Source organism: Neofelis nebulosa, chromosome 9, assembly GCF_028018385.1.
Source record: "Neofelis nebulosa isolate mNeoNeb1 chromosome 9, mNeoNeb1.pri, whole genome shotgun sequence".
NCBI lineage: Eukaryota > Metazoa > Chordata > Mammalia > Carnivora > Felidae > Neofelis > Neofelis nebulosa.
The window spans coordinates 118196501-118213010 of NC_080790.1; the positions used below are offsets into that span (position 1 = coordinate 118196501).

Genomic DNA, 16510 nt, shown 5'->3' on the forward strand with positions numbered 1-16510 from the left:
CTTAGCCGTTTAAGCGTCCAACTTTTGCTCATGTTATGATCTCCTGGTTCACGAGTTTGAGCCCCGCATCTGGCTCTGTGCTGACAGCTTGGAGCTTGGAGCCTGCTTTGGATTTTGTGTTCCCCTCTCTCTCTGCTTCTCCCCAACTCATGCTCTTTGTCTCTCTCTCAAAAATAAAAACATTAAAGAAATTAAAACAAAGTTTTATGATATAGTGATACCTCAATTAAGGAGTTATGTAAGAACAGCTTAGTTGGGTATGTTTTTAAAGACTCCCTTATCTGAAAGGAAGCCACACTAACCCACTCCACAGTTACCAACATTTATAGATAGACTGGAGCTTCCTGTCACTGAATATAACTTTTCTTAGGCCAGGGAGCAAAATTGTAGTCTTGTCTTCAGGTGCCTCATTCCCTGTGCCTTGCCTTCCTCCCCCTGCCCCTAAAGAGTGGTAATGGTTCCTACATTTGCCCGTGGAGCCTCCGAGTGATGGTTGTCTTGAATCCCTACCTCCGTCTAGGGGAATGATACTTGTCTTTTTTCTTGTTTTTGATACTATTGTGTCAGTGAGGAAGTTGACATTTAACAAGCACCTGACCACCACATAAGGACACTGCTTGTTGAATGCTGAGGGTTCCAGTGAGGGTGTTTAGGGCCTTGTGAGAGATCATTCAGAGACCTGCAGTTTCAGTGTAGCATGTTGAGTGCTCTGGCCCAGAGAGTGGGCCAGACTGCCGTGGGAGAAAACCAGAGTGGGCTGCTGGCCCAGCAAGCCCTTCAAGGAGGTGCGGAAGGACTGGGTAGAGGAATCAGCTTGTTTGAGCAAAGGTCCTGGAGGTTGGAACTACAAGGAGTCTGGCTGTGTGGCTGCAAGAGCAGTACTTTGAGAGCCAGGCTGTGTGCTAAGTAATTTCTCTCTTCCCAGCACCCGTATGAAGGCATGAAGTTGGTACTGTACTGTTCCTATTTTACAGATGAGGAGCCGGATGCTCAGAGAGAAAACTTGTGCAAGTTATCTGGAAAATGTTGGAGCTGGGATCGAAACCCAGGCTGTCCCACTCCCAAGAATTCTGACATCTAGCCATTGTGTGCTACTGCCCCTCTGTTAAGCTTGCCTACTTTCCTATGAAAAAACAGTATTTTATTTATTTATTCTTAAAAGTTTACTTATTTTGAGAGAGAGAGAGAGAGAGAGAGAGAGCACACGAAAGCATGAGCAGGGGAGGGGCAGAGAGAAGAGAAGTCCAAGCCAGCTCTGCACTGGCAACATGGAGCCCTGCTTGAGGTTCAAACTCATGAATTGTGAGATCGTGACCTGAGCCGAAATAAAGAGTTGGATCCTTAACCGATTGCCACCTAGGTGCCCTAAGAAAAATTTTAAAAAGTTTTATTTATTTAAGTAATCTCTACACGTCACATGGGACTTGAACTCACAACCCCAAGATCAAGAGTCTCAGCCTACTTTCCTATGTTTTTTAAAGCTTTTTTTAAAAAAAGTTTATATATTTTGAGGGAGGGAGAGTGTGAACCTGTGTGTGGGGGAGGGGCAGAGAGAGAGTCCCAAACAGGCTCCACGCTGTTTGCACTGTTAGTGGGGTTCAAACCCATGAACTGTGAGGTCATGGCTTGAGCCGAGATTGGGAGTCAGATGCTCAACTGATTGAGTCACCCAGATGCCCCAACAGCTTAGTTTTTTTATTTAAAAAATGAGAATTGGGGCACCTGGGTGGCCAGTCGGGTGAGTATCTGACTTTGGTTTAGGTCATGATTTCATGGTCTTTGAGTTCAAAAACCCTGCATTGGTCTCTGTGCTGACAGCTCAGAGCCTGGAGCCTGCTTCAGATTTTGTGTCTCCCTCTTTCTATACCCCTCACCTCTCACCTCTGTCTCTTTCAAAAATAAATAAAAATTTTGGGGCGCCTGGGTGGCGCAGTCGGTTAAGCGTCCGACTTCAGCCAGGTCACGATCTCGCGGTCCGTGAGTTCGAGCCCCGCGTCAGGCTCTGGGCTGATGGCTCGGAGCCTGGAGCCTGTTTCCGATTCTGTGTCTCCCTCTCTCTCTGCCCCTCCCCCGTTCATGCTCTGTCTCTCTCTGTCCCAAAAATAAATAAAAAAAAAAAAGTTGAAAAAAATAAATAAAAATTAAAAAAAATAAGAACCGAGAATCATCATCATCATCATTATAAACCTAAAAGACACTAAATGGAATGATGGTTATACACAGCACATAGAAGAGGGTCTGTAATAAAATAGGCAGTCGGAAGATGTCAGTTTATAAGACAATATTGATTTGGATCTGGGGAGGTTGTGGCTAGGGGCTTTGAGCTCCACTGAAAGAAAGCTGTTGTAGTAATTGGATTAGAACTGGTGGGGGCCAGAATTGGAAGAGACTTAGAAGTAGGTGTTACAAAGTGGTGACTGTGAGTTGGAGGCAAGGGTGATGCCTCCGTTTCTAGCTTGGCATGTTGGCCAGTCTCCGTCCTTAAACTGTGATGAAAAAAGAAGGAACTTGTGAGGGTAGGCTGGTTAGTTCAGTGAGGTTGAGTAAGGTGCCAAAGGTCATTGAACAAATATATTCTGGAGCCAGTCCTGGGCGTGAGGCTCTTTACACTGCTTCTGGGAAGATCCACTGATTTGACCAGCTCATTCTCAGTAATTTGGAATGAGTAAACTCAACTTGTGTTTGCTCTCTGAATTTTAATTGTGGAAGGAAAAGCTTGGCTTTTGGAGAAAGCATTTCTAGTATCTGTAAAGAGGGTAGAGAATTTTCGGCTTATTTCTTTTTTTCCCTTCCACCTTTCCTGATTTCCCCCTTGTCCTTTGCTTCCTTCCTTCCTCCTTCAAATAAAAGAGGTTAATTCAGCTCTTAACAGTGTGACCTGGGGAAGGGCCTGAGGAATGGAACTGGTCTTTACTTTAGACTCAGTCTTCCTTCTGTGTCCTTGAGGAAATGAGGGTAGTGGTAGAGGGGCCCTTGCCCCTACTTCAACCAACTTGTCATCTCCCCAGGCTAAAGACATACTTCTTACGTTCCTTAGTATATTGGATATTTTTTGTTAATATTCCATGATAATATTGACTGTAATCCTTTGTGTCTGATGTCCTTTTTGCTAGTACTACTATTACACAACCATAATATCACTAGTACTGGATATTTAGTGTTTACTGTGCTCAGTATTAGACGTCTATTAACTCACTTATTTCTCACAACAACCCCAGGAGGTAGGGGTTGGGTTATCAATTCCATTTTGTAGATGGGCAAGTAGAGAGAGATTCAGTGATTTTTCTCATCTTAACTCAGCCAACAATAAGTGGAGCCAGGATTGGTCAGAATGTGAGTCTGAAACCTGACTGTGCTCCCATCCTTAAGCACTCCTGACTGTCCTCCAAGACAGAACTTTGGCAAAGAGTCCCCTTGGAAACTTCCTCCTGTGAGATTGCCATGTCACTGGACCTGCTGATACTGTTTATGCTTTTATGGGACAGCACGATGGGCTGCAGGGTAGTCAGTTTCCATCTCCTAGGGCTGTGAAGGAGAGGGGAGCTCATTCCCACCCGAGGCACCTTGCCTCTAGGACTTCCCTTTGCTGAAAATTTTCCCTTGGATCTTCTCATGGTTGTCTCCTGGTCATTTAGAACTCTGCTAAGACCTCAGCTTCTCAGAGTACTTTGTAACACTTATCTAAAGTGGTCCTCCCATGTCACTGGTTCACATAATTTTGTTGGGTTTTTCCCCACAGTGCTTATCCTGACAGAAGTTATTTTCTTTGTGTAACTTGTTTATTGCCTGCCTTCTCCATTAGAGAACAGGGTTGGGGTAGTCTTCCCTTCCCAGTATCTATCTCCAGAACCTGGCACATAGGCATTTAGTAAATATTTATTGAGTGAAGGAGGCATGAAGATTTAAGCTGGTCTTTCACTTGAAGTGTCCCTCCATTGAAAGGGGGTTGAATTAAGTTTCAGAGGCACCATCACCACTAAATGGAGGTTGAATGCAGGCCTGGTGGTAAGCACTGTTGAGTTATCACAAAGCTTGTTCTATAGTTTCTGGTGATTGACATTCTTCCCTTGAGTGTCCCAGGGTTTATTTTTCCCTATATCTCAGCTGACTTGTTGAAAGGTCTTGTTCCATACCCATCTATCACTTTAATTCTTTATTACTTTAAGTCCTTGGTTCCTTCTTGAGCATAATGGGGTTGCTGAGGGCATGACCTCCATTTACCATGGCTGCAGTACTCTTTCACCTCTCCCAAAATGAAACCCAGAGTTTTTGTCAGTACAACATTAACTGTAAATGTATTCTAAGTTTGGAAAATTCTGCTGCCATTTTTTGAGTACCTACTTTGAGTTAGAGAAGTAAGGACTTTGCAGATCTTTTCTCACTTGATCCTTATAGCACCCAAGACAGAGGCCATTATTAAACCTCATTTGATGAGTGAAGAGAACTCAAAGATGTAGCTCATAAATAAGCATATGTGGTGGTTAAGAATCTGAAGCTGCAGGGTCTAAGGTTCAAATCCTGGCTCAGCCTCTTACCAAATGGGTGTCCTAGGATGTCCCTAATTTTGTTCCTGTTTTCTCATCTTTACAATGAGAATTAATGCCACCTACCTCTGCAGTTGTTTTAAAGATTACATGAGTTAATATATGTAGAGTTAATTAGCTATTGTTATTATAAATGTTTTTCAAGTAGGTCTTGTTAGTCTGCCTAAGGGTATTTTCTATCCTTTTGTAAGGTTAGCTCACATCACCATCATTTTATTTTTTAATTCATTTATTTGGCATCTGTGAGCATTAGTCCTTCCTTTCCCTAATGGAGCTTGTAGTGTAGTCCTACTACATTAGGTTAATTTAAAACTTTTTTTTAATGTTTATTTATATTTGAGAGAGAGAGACAGAGACAGAGCATGAGTGGGGGAGGGGCACAGAGCGACTGAGACTGAATCTGAAGTAGGCTCCGGGTTCTGAGCTTTCAGCACAGAGCCCCATGTGGTGCTTGAACTCAGGAGCTGTGAGATCATGACCTGAGCCAAAGTCAACGCTTAACTGACTGAGCCACCTGGGCGCTCCTACATTAGGTTTTATTTAAACATACTCTTGTTTTTAGGGGCATCTAGGTGGCTCAGTTGGTTAAGCTCCCAATGGTTTCAGCTCTGGTCATGATCTCATAGTTCATGAGTTCGAGCTCCATGTTGGTCTCCATGCTGCCAGCGTGGAGCCTGCTTGGGATTCGATCTCCCTCTCTCACTGCCCCTTCCCCCACCTCTTGTTTTTAAATTGTTTTTTAATGTTGATTTGATTTTAATGTTGATTATTTTTTTATTTTTGAGAGAGAGAGAGAGAGAGAGAGCATGAGCAGGGGAGAGGCAGAGAGAGAGGGAGACACAGAATCTAAAGCAGCTCCAGGCTCGGAGCTGTCAGCACAGAGCCCAATGTGGCGCTCGAACTCATGGACCATGAGATCATGACCTGAGCCAAAGTCAGACGCTCAACTGATTGAGCCACCCAGATGCCCCTTAAACATGTGAACTAAATCTACTTTCCCCAGAGTTTTATCTAAACAGCTATTTTTTTTTTTTCATTTTCACAAATGATTTATTTTTATCCTGGGCTGTATTCTTCACATTAAGGTTACTGAGTCCAAGTGTATAAGCAGTTTTACAGCATGTTCCTTGCTTGCAGATTGAGGTGTAAAAAGACAGCCCTGGTGAGGGCCCTAGGCAATAGTTCAGATGTTCAGTTTCCTCACAGCTGGGCCAGTCTTAGGTTTTGGCCTTTCTGAAAAATTAAATATTCTTGCTTGTTATGTAATGGTGTGATAATTCTGACACAACATCTGGAAAGCAGCCAATTACTTGATCTTCCTGCCTGTATTCAAATTGTGTTTGTATCTAAAGGCATGAATATAAGCATAGCAACAACTTTGGTAAAGGAGAGAGGAAGGCCCTTTTTCTTTTTTCTTTTTTCCTTAAATGTTTCTTTATTTTGATAGAGAGCATGTTCACAGGCAGGGGAAGGTACAGAGAGAGAGGGAGAGAGAATCCCAAGGTGACAGTGCAGAGCCTGTTGTGGGGCTCAAACTCATGAACTGTGAGATCATGACCTGAGCTAAAATCAGGAGTCGGATGCTTAACTGATTGAGCCACACAGGAGCCCCTAGAGGAATAGCCTTTGAGAAGTGGTTGGTGTATCTCTGGGAAAATCTTGTTACCTGTTGTAAGTATCTCCTGCTTTGGAGGACCTGCAAAGCTGCTGGCTGCTCTGCATCTCGGTTTTCTGTCTGTGCCACAGCACTATCACATGTAGTCTTAACTAGATCACATGGCAGTTGTGAAGGTCTGGTAAGACAGTATAAGAATGAAAGGACTTTTGTATATTTAAATGTTATGAAGAAATATGAAGAAATAACAAAGAAGGAACCCAAAATTAAAATCTTACTGACTAGATAATCCCTGTTGACAATGAAAAAAAAAGTAAATTCTTGGGACGCCTAGGTGGCTCAGTTGGTTAAGCATCCAACTCTTGATTTCAGCTTGGGTCATAATCTCATGGTTCGTGAGATTCAGCCCCTTGTCAGGCTCTGTCCTGACAGCACAGAGCCTGCTTGGGATTCTCTCTCTCCCTCTCTCTCTCTCTCTGTTCTTCCCCTGCTTATGTTCCCCCCACCCCCCATCTCTCATGTGTGCTTTTTCTTTCTCTTTCAAAAAATACATTTAAAAAATTACTTTTTATTTCTATTTATTTATTTATTTATTTATTTATTTATTAGGCTCCATACCCTGAGTGGAGCCCAATGTGAGGCTTGAACTTGTGACCCTGAGATCAAGACCTGAATTGAGGGGGCGCCTGGGTGGCGCAGTCGGTTGGGCGTCCGACTTCAGCCAGGTCACGATCTCGCGGTCCGTGAGTTCGAGCCCCGCGTCAGGCTCTGGGCTGATGGCTCAGAGCCTGGAGCCTGGTTCCGATTCTGTGTCTCCCTCTCTCTCTGCCCCTCCCCCGTTCATGCTCTGTCTCTCTCTGTCCCAAAAAAAAATAAATAAATGTTGAAAAAAAAATTAAAAAAAAAAAAAGACCTGAATTGAGATCTAGAGTTGGATGCTTGGGGTGCCTGGGTGGCTCAGTTGGTTGAACTTCTGACTCTTGACTTTGGCTCAGGTCATGATCTCACGGTTCGGTTCATGGGATCGAGCCCTGCATAGGGCTCTGTGCTGAGCATTGAGCCTTCTTAAGAGTCTTTGTCTTTATTTGCCCCTCTCCTGTGTGTTCTTTCTCATAATAAATAAATAAACATTTAAAAAAAAAAAAGTCAGATGCTTAACTGACTGAGCCATCCAGTTGCCCCTTAATTTTTTAAAGTTATTTTTCATTTTTTTACTTTGAGAGAGAGTGTGCGTGCATGTGCACACCAGCAGAGGATGTGCAGAGAGAGAATCCCAAGCAGGTTCCAAGCTGTCAGTGTGGAGTCCAGTGCTGGGCTCCATCTCACAAACCATGAGATCATGACCTGAGCTGAGATCTAATGTCCTGATGCTTAACCGACTGAGCCACCCAGGCCCCCTACCCTTGCAAATACATTCTTAAGGTTAGAAAATTCTACCAAAATAGTAAGATAAAAAATGAAAGGTTAAATTTTCATGCTCCGTTCCTCTCATTAAGGGAATGTCCTTAAATAGTTTCTTGGTTCCTTCTAAGAAATAATTTTATACATATGCTGTGATAGTTGTGTCTAGGGACGCCTGGGTGGCTCGGTTGGGTGTCCAACTTCAGCTCAGGTCATGATCTCACCATTTGTGAGTTTGAGCCCCACATTGGGCTCTGTGCTGACAGCTCGGAGCCTGGAGCTTATTTCAGATTCTGTGTCTCCCTCTCTCTCTGCCCCTCCCCCACTTGCACTCTGTCTAAAAAATAAATAAACATAAAAAAATAGTTGTGTCCATATGTCTGTTTGTTTACATTAAAGGGATAGTACCATACACATGCCTCTACATCATGTCCTTTTTACTTGACAGTAAGTCTTGCGGATGGTTCCATATCAGCATCTACAGATTGCCATTTTTCCTTTTAATGGCTATACAATATTCTGTTGTCTGGATGAACCATAATTCACTTAATGAAGCTTCTTTTGATGGATATACTAGCTGTAGAAATTTCAAAGCTATATTAATCATCGTTACAGGTAATTGGGCAGACTTTGGGGGATATATCTGTAGGGTAAGTTACTGGCAGTGGGACAGCTGGGTTGCAAGTAAATGTATTTTTGTAGATAGTGCCAAGTTGCCTTTAGAAAAGCTTTTCCAATTTATGCTTCTACCAACAGTGTATAAGCATGCTTTATTCGCCTCATCCCTGCAAATATTAGTTATCCTACCTTTACATTTTTTGCCTTAGAAGTGAAAAATTGTTATTTTGATTTGCATTTCCTTTAATAAGTTAGTTGTTTGGCATTTTTGTTCTGGTTTGTATGCAGTCTTTGTTAATATGGGAAGTTAGCTCCTTGTCACATGCTCTGCAGTTATTTTCCCCCATGTTGAGAAAGTGCCCTGTAAATAGTATTACAAGGCACACAATTAAAGCTTTCATTTTATTGATATAGGAGCATTGACTGCAAATACTGTATTTAAGGAAATAAGTCTTTCTATCTCCTTTGTGGCAGTGGGTTCCCATTGTAGGGAAATTTGAATGTAAAGGAGTAATTTGAAGTCCTGACAAGGTCTTTAAAATGGAATCCTAGGGGCATCTGGGTGGCTCAGTTGGATGCTCAACTTATGGTTCCTGAGTTTGAGCCCCACATCAGGCTCTGTGCTGACAGCTCAGGGTCTGGAGTCTGCTTCAGATTCTGTGTCTCCCTCTGTCTCTGCCCCTCCCCTGGTCACTCTCTGTGTGTGTCTCTCTCTTTCAAAAATAAATATTAAAACAATTAAAAAAGTATGGAATCCAATATAAATACAGATTGCGTTAGGTTTTTTTTCTCTCTTAGTTTTTCTCAGTGTCCTTATTGAACATATTCCCTTTAACTCTTAACTTGGAAGTTGGAGCTTTTTGGAAGAAAAAGCTAAGGGCCTGAAGAATGGATAAGTTAAAAACCTTAGAATCTTAGCCTTTTTGAAAATAATTGTGTTTGAAACTAAATGTGAGAGGTAAAAAAAAAAAAAAGACTTATGTAATTTTTTTTTTTTTAATTTCCTGCTTCTGTCTGGACTTTTTTGTTAGTAGTTGTCAAATTATTTTTTTTTTATGTTCGTTTATTTATTTATTGAGAGAGAGAGAAAGAGACAGTGTACGCATGTAGGGGAGGGGCAGAGAGAGAGAGAGAATCCCAAGCAGGCTCTGCGGTGTCAGCCCAGAGTCCAATGCTCGGCTCAATCTCTCACCTGAGATCATCACCTGAGCCAGTTTCAAGAGTTGGATGCTTAACTGACTGAGCCACCCAGGTGCCCTGTTGCCAAATTAAATTGGAATTTTGGGGTACCTGGGTGGCTCAGTCTGTAGAACATATGATTCACGATCTCAGGGTTGTGAGTTCGAGCCCCATGTTAGGCGTAGAGCTTACTTAACAACAACAACAAAATTAAATTGAGGCTTTCAGATGATTTCTTGGGTGGCACTCCCCTTGCCCTTTGTTAGAGCTTGTTCATCTCTTCCAGTGTTTGTCTTTCTGGGTGGACTGGAGCGGGGACTGAGTTGGATTTCTTACTCCTAATTTCCAGCACAATGCCTTACTGATAGTACTAACTAATCATTTATTGAATGATTTAACGTGAAATCGAAAAACAAATGCTGCCACCCCAGAACAGTGGTAGGAAGATTGGAGATGGGACACAAAAGTCAGATTAGTCCTTAGTCTTATTCTTTGTGATACCAGGGAGTGAAACCTCAAACAAGTGGGTCAGAGTCAGAAACAGGTTTTTAGTTCATTTGTAAGGAAGACCTTCTGACAATTCAGCCTCAAGAGTAATTGTTTCCTTCATTTCAGCCACTGGGAATAGTTTGCTCATCTTCATTCATTTACTGCCTCGTTCCCACACTCCTCCTGTATTTTAGTGGGAAGCCTCCTTGGGTACCTGAGGAGAATTTGTGTGGTGAAAGAATTAATTTAGAAATCAAGCAGACTTGAGCTTTTTGTTCTGGGGTTTGTCACTTGGCACCTGAACCTTAGCCAAATTATGCTAAGCCTAATTTTCTCATTTGTGATAATAGAATTATCTATTATCTAGGGGTGCCTGGCTGGCTCAGTTGGTGGAGCATGCAACTCTTGATCTTGAGGTTGTGAATTTGAGCTCCGCATTGGGAGAGATTGCTTAAAAAATAAAATCTTTGGGGTGCCTGGGTAGCTAAGTCGGTTAGGTGTCTGACTCTTTATCTCAGCTTAGGTTGTCATCTCATGGTTTGTGGGATCGAGCCCCGCATCCAGCTCTTCATTAACAGCATGGAGCCTGGTTGGGATTCTCTCTCTTCCTCTCTCTCCCTTCTTTCTCAGCTCGCACGCCTGTGTTCTGTCTTAAAGTAAATAAACGTTAAAAAAATAAAATCTTTAAAAGAAGAATTATTAATAGCTAATAACTCTTTTATAGTCCTTACTTTGTACCAGCCCTGTGCCCCTTACATGGATTATCTCATTTAATCCTCACACCTGCTGCCTGGAGATAGGTACTATTACCACCACTAACCCCTTTTAAGGAGAGGAAACAAATTCAGAGGGGTAATTTACCCAAATTCATTCAGCTAGTAAAGGATGGATCTGGGGATTCAAACCCAAGCATTTAATCCCATTACATTATGTTACATACATGGCGTCTGTAAAAGGGAGCTGTCCCCCTGCATGAAGTCTGACAAATGCTAGTAGCTCAGTGAGTGTTCAGTGCCACTCTGCCTTTCTTGTTTGGCATCACTTTTTTTTTTAATTTCTTTTATAAGTTTATTTATTTATTTATTTATTTATTTATTTATTTAGAGAGAGGGAGAGTGCGCGCTCATACTTGCACCCTGGAGTGTGTGAGGGAGGGACAGAGGAAGGAGAAAGAATCCCCAGATCAGGAGTTGCATGCTCAGGCATCTGGGTGGCTCAGTTGTTAAGCATCTGACTCTGGTTCAAGTCATGATCTCACAGTTCATGAGTTCCAGTCCCACATCAGGTGAGCTCATGGCCCTGCTTCAGGTGAGCCCCTCTTCTCTCTATCTTTCTGCCCCTCCTGGGATTTTCTCTTTGTCTGCCCCTCACTCGTGCGTATGCTCTCTCTCTCCAAAAAAAAAAAAAAAAAAAAAAAAAAGTTGTTTGCTTTACCTACTGAGCCAGCCAGTATCACATTTTCATATAATCTGGGAGGCCAAACTGTTAATCTGTATATTACCTATTGTGCATGAAGTCAGAGGTAAAAAGATAATTTGAGTGGTATTTGGGCCAAGCCAAAATGAAGACTTTTATACTGATTGGATTTACTTATATCAGATTTGATATTTTCCTGGAGAATGTTAGGTAAAGCCAGTCAAACCTCTGACTCTCCCTTTCCTAGGGTCCTTATAGTGGAAACACTCCTTAACATAACTTTCCAGTTGATTAGAATGTTTCAGCTTCCTTAAACTGTCAACCATTTCTGCCTTCATTTGACTTGGTTTGCAGCTTTCCCCAGTATCAGCTCATCAGAATTGGTTGTTTAATGCTTAACTCATCCTTCAAATTACATGTTTTGTTTTTTTCTTGGAATATTTCCGTTGTGAAAAATTTTAAATTTATGAAACTGTTTGAAAGGAAAAGAACAGGGACACCTAGTTGGTTCAGTTGGTAGAGCATATGCCTCTTGATCTCAGGGTTGTTAGTTCCAGTCCTATGTTGGGTAGAGCTTACTTAAAAAAGAAATAAAAGGAAAACAATCACCTATACCCCCCCCCCCCCTTTTTTTTTTAAAGCAGGCTCTACGCCCAGTTTGGGGCTTGAACTCATGACCCGGAGATCAAGGGTTGTATGCTCTACTGACTGAGCCAGCTAGGCTCCCCTGTACACACATGAGTTTGTTTGTTTGTTTTTTAGAGAGAGATTGTGAGTGTGGGAGAGGGCCAAAAGGAGAGAGAGAGAAAGAATAAGAATTCTAAGCAGGCTTCACGCTCAGTGCAGAGCCCAAGTGCCCCCAACATGACCCTGGGATCATGACCTGAGCAAAAATCTAGAGTTGGATGCTCAACTGACAGCCACCCAGGTGCCCGCCCCAACACACGAGTTTTAATGTGAGCTCAACGTGCTGTAATTTAGGATTCTGTCTTTTCATGTAATGTATTGCAAACAAATTCTTCCTAGGATGTGGTGGCATTACACATCAGATATGAGGATCCACTTCTGTTATTTTTCCACATTCAGTCCATGGCAGAGATTTTGCTTCTGGTATGAGGCGGATGTTGCCCTTGGCAGTACTCTTACGTTGCTTGGGCAGTGTAGGCTTTTGAGACCCAAAGTTTAGTGGGAGAAGATGTAGCGAGATATAGCTTGCTGTATGGAGGTGGCCTGCTTAAGTGCCCCGAGAACTCAGAGTGGCTACATCTCATCTCCATTAGAACCGTCATTGGCCCCTAAAGATAAATTTTATTCATACAGAAAATGACCACCAATCCATACCCAAAGGTTTGATAAAGAGTTACTTAGGAAAAATATAAATTGTCAGAATGAACTCAAGAACAGGCAGAAAATATAAATATATCAAAGAAAGTACAAATAGATCTTGTCTAGCCTTCCAGATAGGGCCAGAAGTCAATGTCTCAGCTTTTGTTTACTTCTTATGTAGTACTTAAAATTCATAGAAGTTGCAGATTGCAGTTATTCCATTAATCTATTTTTTTAATAACACTACTTTTTTTTTTTTTTTAAGTGTATTTTGAGAGAGAGCAAAAGAGAAAACGAACGTGAGCGGGGGAGGGGCAGAGAGAGAGGAGAGAAACAGAATCCCAAGCAGGCTCCACATTGACAGTGTGGAGTCCAACTCGCGGCTTGAAAATCTGAACATTTAACCAACTGAGCCAGCCAGGTGCTTCTGTTTATCTGTTTAGTGGCTATATTTTTGTCTTTCCCTAGTGGACAGAGGCTTCATGTGGGCTTATGTCCCTTTTGGTCTTGGCTGTTTTTTTTTTTTTTTTTTTTTTTTCAACGTTTTTTAATTTATTTTTGGGACAGAGAGAGACAGAGCATGAACGGGGGAGGGGCAGAGAGAGAGGGAGACACAGAATCGGAAACAGGCTCCAGGCTCCGAGCCATCAGCCCAGAGCCTGACGCGGGGCTCGAACTCACGGACCGCGAGATCGTGACCTGGCTGAAGTCGGACGCTTAACCGACTGCGCCACCCAGGTGCCCCAATTGGCTGTTTTTTTTAAATAGTCTCTCAGCAGATACTTGTTGAATGCATTAGCAAATGATTGAATTTAACCTGGAGAGTAATTGTTTTGGAGTTCTGAGAGGTGCCCCTTATAGGTGAGTCCTTGGTAAGCAGTGTTGAGTGGGGGTCTCCTCACAGTCCTAGAACTACAGGATGCTGCATAATAGAGGAGGAACCAGTGGAGGACACATCTATGTTAGAATGAGAGCAGGCATGAAAGAAGGCACTGACAGGGTTTCCTGGAGCTTTGTGTTTTGAATAATTCCTGTTTGTCTTTTTTCAACGTTTTTTAATTAATTAATTAATTAATTTTTGGGACAGAGAGAGACAGAGCATGAACGGGGGAGGGGCAGAGAGAGAGGGAGACACAGAATCGGAAAACAGGCTCCAGGCTCCGAGCCATCAGCCCAGAGCCTGACGCGGGGCTCGAACTCACAGACCGCGAGATCGTGACCTGGCTGAAGTCGGACGCTTAACTGACTGCGCCACCCAGGCGCCCCTCCTGTTTGTCTTTTATGTGTAGTGAGTGATGCTACACTCTGGGCAGACTTTCCCTAAGTTTCATAAATATTTAATTGCCTTTTTCAGGAGAATAAAGGCAGCCCCGCTGATGACTGAAAATGACAAAGCATCCACCTAACAGAAGAGGAATCAGCTTTGAAGTGGGAGCCCAGTTGGAAGCCCGGGACCGATTAAAAAACTGGTACTTTTACATTTTTCTGTTAATTAAATTCCTTCAGTAAAGGATTTTTGCTAGCACTGATAAAGAGGGCTTTTCTTAAGTGTTCTGTAGTTTTTTCCTGCTCCCTGACTCTTGGAAGGTGGAAGGAGACTTAAGCCTAGAGCCGGGGGAATGTCCTTTCTCTTTGGTGCTGGGATCCATCTGTCATGGAGAGCATCCAGTGACTATTTGTTAATATTTGTTTCCCCTTTCTGTGTGTTTGTGTGAAGGAGTTACGGGACAAAGAAGCATAGATGGCTATAAGGAAGGGACGAATTAATAGTGGCAGCTCTCTTGATCTTGGGTACCTGTCTGGAAGAAGAGAGGAGAGAAAAATCAGGGATGGAAGAATGAAGGAAAGGGATTAGCTTGGAATAACTTGTGTGTTGTGAACACCCCATCCTGTTTTCAGAGTATGTGGTATGGTTGAAATTTAACATCACTCTGAAGAGGTGATTAAATTTAGACTGAGGGCTTGTAATCCTGACTTGTCATTGGTTTATGACCTCTGACTTGTAATTAGCCTCTTTGAGCATCAGCTTTATCTATAAATGTGTGGGTACTAGTAGTATCAACCTCCAAGTTTATTTGAGAATCACGTAGTAGAATGTGGGGAAAGACCTTTCTTATCAACTATAAAATGACGGTTGTTGTTGAGGACATCCTAGAATCTGGCCATTTGTTAATGCTTAAGGGAAAGGTGGGGGTTTCAGAACTCAAACCTTTCTTAGTTGTTGTTGTTGTTGTTTTTTTAAAGTTTATTTATTTATAATCTGCACCCAAAATGGGACTCGAACTCATGACCCCGAGATCAAGAGTCACATGCTCCACCAGCTGAACCAGTCACATGCTCCCCTTTCTGAGTTTTTATAAGGAAGAGTGTAGCTCTTTTGGGGAGTTTTCTGAAAATAAGCTGACCAGTTCCTGGGGTGTAGGTAGAGAAGACAGGGGAAAGAGAAGCGAGGAAGTGGCTGGGGCAGAAATGTCTCTGCTGCTTTTTGGGGCTGGACGAATTGATATATGAATTACAAACACTTTGAACACCTAGTTGTTGTAAGCTGTTTGTATCATCTATAATTATTTCCCTTTTTGGTTTCTCTTAACACTTTTTAAGGCAGCTTAATCAAGGGAGGGAATTCTTTTTAAATGTGGAAAAAAAGTAAAATATAGAAAAAGTAAAAAGTACATCTAGCTGTAAAATAATCTGTGTACTTGTCACTCAGAATAAATATCAATAAAATACACTAATATATAAAATTTAATAATAAAATTTAACAAATTAGTAAATATCACTCAGAATAAATAAAACATTTTTATTATATTTATGTTTTAAAAGATAAAAGACATAAAACATTTCTTATATAATAGAAGTATATTTTATACCCTTACCAGTTCAGTTCCCCTTCTGTATTCCATGGAGGCAACCAGCATCCCAGACTTATCCTTATCCCAGTTGTATCCTTTCTGTCCACGTTTTTACATTTTTACTATGTATATGTATGCGTAAATAATAGAAATATTTTAGGTATTAAAAATTAATATAAGTAGTAGTATATTATTTTTTTCTTTATGTTTTTGTGATTTAGCTATACTGATACATAAGATACTTATCCTATATTTATTTATATTTAATTTTTTTGTACTTTACTAAAACATTTTTTTTAACTTTTTTTTAAATGTTTTTATTTATTTTTGAGACAGAGAGAGGCAGAGCATGAGCAGGGGAGGGGCAGAGAGAGAGAGGGAGACACAGAATCTGAAGTAGGCTCCCGGCTCTGTGCTGTCAGCACAGAGTCCGACGCGGGGCTCGAACTCACAGACTATGAGATCATGACCTGAGCCGAAGCCGGCCGCTTAACCGACTGAGCCACCCAGGCGCCCCTAAAACATTTTTTTTAATGTTTACTTTTGAGAGAGAGACAGAGTGTGAGCGGGGGAGGGGCAGAGAGAGAGGGAGACACAGAATCTGAAGCAGACCAGGCTCTGGGCTGTTAGCACAGAGCCTGATGTGGGACTCAAACTCACGAACTGGGAGACCATGACCTGAGCTGAAGTTGGACGCTTAACCAACTGAGCCACCCAGGCACCCCTCATTTTATCTTATTTTATTTTATTTTATTTTATTTTTATTTATTTATTTCAAGTAAGCTCTAGGCCCATCATGGGGCTTGAACTCATGACCCTGAGATCAAGAGTCTCACACTCTTCTGACTGAGCCAGCCAGGCACCTCAGCAGCACTGTGTTTAAAGTGAAAAACTGGATGCCTCCCTGGCTCAGTCGGTACAGCATGCAGTTCTTGACCTTGGGGCCATGAGTTTGAGCCCTACATTGGGTGTAGAGATTACTAAAAAGAATAAATAAAAAAAAAGTAAACACAGTGCTACTGTGAACATCTCTGTAAATGCCTTTTTGTGTCCATTTGCAAGAATATTTA

At 42.0% G+C, this 16510-nt stretch overlaps 1 protein-coding gene across 5 annotated transcripts in view; it reads left to right on the top strand.

The window, feature by feature from the left end:
* The window catches only part of PHF20 (PHD finger protein 20), a 173736-nt gene that overhangs the window by 33435 nt on the left and 123791 nt on the right, over positions 1-16510 (top strand). For all 5 annotated transcript variants that reach the window (XM_058685446.1, XM_058685450.1, XM_058685449.1 and 2 more), the window contains exon 2: positions 13943-14057. In XM_058685446.1, coding sequence (XP_058541429.1) covers positions 13975-14057 — 83 coding nt within the window. In that variant the 5' untranslated portion in view covers positions 13943-13974. The remainder of the gene's footprint in view (positions 1-13942; positions 14058-16510) is intronic.